Source organism: Monoraphidium neglectum (assembly GCF_000611645.1).
Source record: "Monoraphidium neglectum strain SAG 48.87 unplaced genomic scaffold scaffold05663, whole genome shotgun sequence".
Lineage (NCBI taxonomy): Eukaryota > Viridiplantae > Chlorophyta > Chlorophyceae > Sphaeropleales > Selenastraceae > Monoraphidium > Monoraphidium neglectum.
This window is the reverse complement of record NW_014007967.1, coordinates 1-2,968: the sequence shown is the minus strand read 5'-3', so window position 1 is coordinate 2,968 and position 2,968 is coordinate 1. Positions and strand designations below refer to the sequence as shown.

Genomic DNA, 2,968 nt, shown 5'->3' with positions numbered 1-2,968 from the left:
CGGCGGCCTGCTCGCCCAGGCGGCGGAAGATCTGGCCCATGCCGCCCTGGTTGACGACGGGGTTGCGGAAGTTATCAAAGCTGGTGGTGGTGCCGCCGTTGAAGCCCACGCCGGCGCTGGTGAAGGAGGTGCTGCCGCCATAGTTGGTGATGGGGGCGCGGTCGGAGGGGGCAAAGCCGGCGGTGCGGCCGCCAGTGGCAAAGATGTTGGCCTTCTCGCCCAGCTCGCGTCGAACCACTCCTTCGGCGCCCTGGGTCAGGCCGCCGGCCTTGAGAGACGCGCCAAGCGTGCCAGGAGACAGCAGCAGGGCCACTGCGGGTGCAAGGTAGTGGGTCGCAGAAGGCAGTTAGACAGCAGTTCAATGCTATGCGGCGTGGTCACTGTAACTGGCTATAGATAGCCAAAAGCGTGGGAGCAGGAACGGCCTACTGGACCAACAGGCTCGGGCAGCTTGCCGCGCAGCTGCTGCTGTACCGCAAGCCTTGCGGTACAGCAGCACGTCCTGAGGAGTGCCTCACCCGTCAGGAGCGCCCAGCAGCCGCGCGCCATCGTGGCAGACGGAACGCCCATTTGAAGAGTGGTGAACGGCTGAAGTTGATGTCGAAGGGGCACTTGCGGCTCTGTCCTATCGGTGGTGAGGTGAGTAGACGGTGTCACGCGATCGCTGATTTGAACAGTGGGTTCGTCGAACTGTTGTTTGATGCTCTTGTTTTGCAAAGTGAATGCACCTCCCTGCGAGGGGGCTTATAAGGCGGCATTGCATCTGTCCAACACGGCTGCCGCGCCACTGCCGCCCCGGCCTGCGACACCGCTGGGCAGCTGTGGTCGCTACCGGGTTACTAGCCCAGGCGTTGTGCAGCGGTATCCTGGAGCAGCTGCGGCAGCTCTTGTAAACAGTGAGGCTGACTTTCGTGTGATTGTAACAGCCTGGGACCATGAATCCAGAGGTGCATGCGGGTGTCGGTCAAACAGGCCGGCCGTGGTGGGTTGGCGGCGCAGCGGCGCAGGTGCTGTGGCCTTGGCGGTAGCCGGGCGGGCTGGCGGCGCGCTATGGCAGCCCGAGTGTCTGTTTCTTTCCTCCAACCATTTGTTGTCTGTACAATCCTTGTCACTCGCTGCAATGGGGCGCCATATCAAGCACTTTTGCATCCACTTGCACGCTAGTGGAACCCTCTTGAGCTGTTTGCTGCGGCGCCTCAGGAGATGTTCAGCAAAGGGCGCTCGACGCCCCCTGCCTCGCTGATCTCAAAGCGGCTGTTGCGGAAAAAAAACACGTGTCAGCGCAGGGCCTCCAATCGCACATAGCAGCGCCGCTTTTGGCGTAGCTTCGGCTTCAGTGCTAATGAGCTCAACCTCAGCATGCAGCATGGGGCGCATGCAGCAGGGGCATAGGTTCGTCTGCCTGGCTGGTGATCTCTGTTCCATCCTGAATTCGAATCCCATCCGGCCTAGTGTTTGCGCGTGGATATGCGCAGCCATGCACAACAACCATGCACTGCGCATGCACAGATCCAGGTAGAATCGCGCCGTGCTGTGCGCCTCTTGTGAACCAAGGGTGCCGTGGACGTGCGCAAACAACAACGCTTTGTTAGCTTGGTGCCGCTTGGTGCCGCAAGAGCCGCCCCAAAGCCAGGCGTCTCTGTTTTTGCTACTGGGATTGGGCTCCAGTTTTAGAAGTGATCCTCTCCGGGGCACCTGAGCGACTGTTCTGGCGCAGTGGTTGCAAGGCGAAAGCTAGGGCTGTCGTGCACACTGGGCGCCTGTGTGCAATGGGCTCCGGGCGGGCTGGCAGCCCAGACAGATGCATGCGCGCATACAACTCAACAACAGGGGAGCTGTGAGGCTGCCTGGGGCTCAGGGCCATTGTGAGCGAAGTGGGGGCCGCTTGGACGGTTTGAACAGGGACGTTCTAAACGAGAGGCGCACGAATAGGAGACAAGGGGCAAGCTGATATGCACCAGGGTCCTGCCTGTAGAACTATTGCACAGCATGAAAACCAACATGATTTATTCAGTTGCAAAGTCAATGAGATTGAGCACGTGTGCAATGAACAGTGAGTGAGGGCCTTGCACGTGGCCACAGGCATCCAGCAGACACTGCACTGCAGCGGTCAGCGACGCCGCAGCTGCTGCAAAGCTTGCTGCCCTGCTGCCACGCACGCGGCCGACGCTGCTGTCGCTGGGGCGTGCCATGGTGAATAATAAAGCGGACAAAAATGGGTTACATTTGGTGCATCTGTCAATCTGTGCCCTGAGCCTCAACATATAAACGGAGGCGGCATTGCTGCCGGCGCGACGCGCCCCGCCTTTCGGCGGCCAATCGCGCATGCGAATTCAACGCTGCGTTGAGCATTGTTTGAAGTCCCAAAAAGACTTGGGCATCTCATACTCTCAATAAACATGAACAACAACACCCGGAGCAGTGTTTCCAGCAGGCCAGCGCCTTAGAGGGCTGCGCGCCTGCGCCAGGGTCCCCTGATGACGCGCCGCACCCGCCCGCTCAAGGGCGGTGGGGCCGCCGTGCCAGCAGCACTCTGTTCAAGCCTTTGCGGCCGTCATGGTGCCGCCAGCGTTGATGACGGGGTTGCCGAAGGGGTCGGTCGAGCGCGCGACGCCGGCGGCGTTGGGCGCGACCACGGCGGCGGCCTGGCCCTTGGGGGGGGCAGCGGCCGCAGGCGCTGGCGAGGCGGGGGCCCCGGTCGCAGCGGGGGGAATGGTTGCGCCGGCAGGCATGGCGATGGGCTTGAGGTCGGAGGGCACTGACATCATGGGGGTGATGCCGTTGCCAATCTTGACGGCGGGCGCCTGGATCACGCGGATGTTGCCAGCGACGACGGCGGCCTTGGCCGCGGCAGCGGCGCTTGGCGCGGGCTTGGCGGCGGGCTTGGCGGCGACCGCCTGCAGGCTCTTGGCATGCGCCGCCTTGGCAGCAGGCGACGCGGCGTGCGAGGCGACGGCGGGCGAGGCCG

General features: G+C 62.6%; 1 protein-coding gene across 1 annotated transcript; it reads right to left on the bottom strand.

The window, feature by feature from the left end:
* Window positions 1-2,537: 2,537 nt before the first annotated feature.
* Window positions 2,538-2,768, bottom strand: MNEG_15779 (hypothetical protein; the record flags this gene model as incomplete). Its single annotated transcript, XM_014035750.1, has 1 exon — window positions 2,538-2,768. The coding sequence occupies one exon, from the start codon at window positions 2,766-2,768 to the stop codon at window positions 2,538-2,540; it is 231 nt and encodes a 76-aa protein (XP_013891204.1).
* Between the last annotated feature and the right edge of the window lie 200 nt (window positions 2,769-2,968).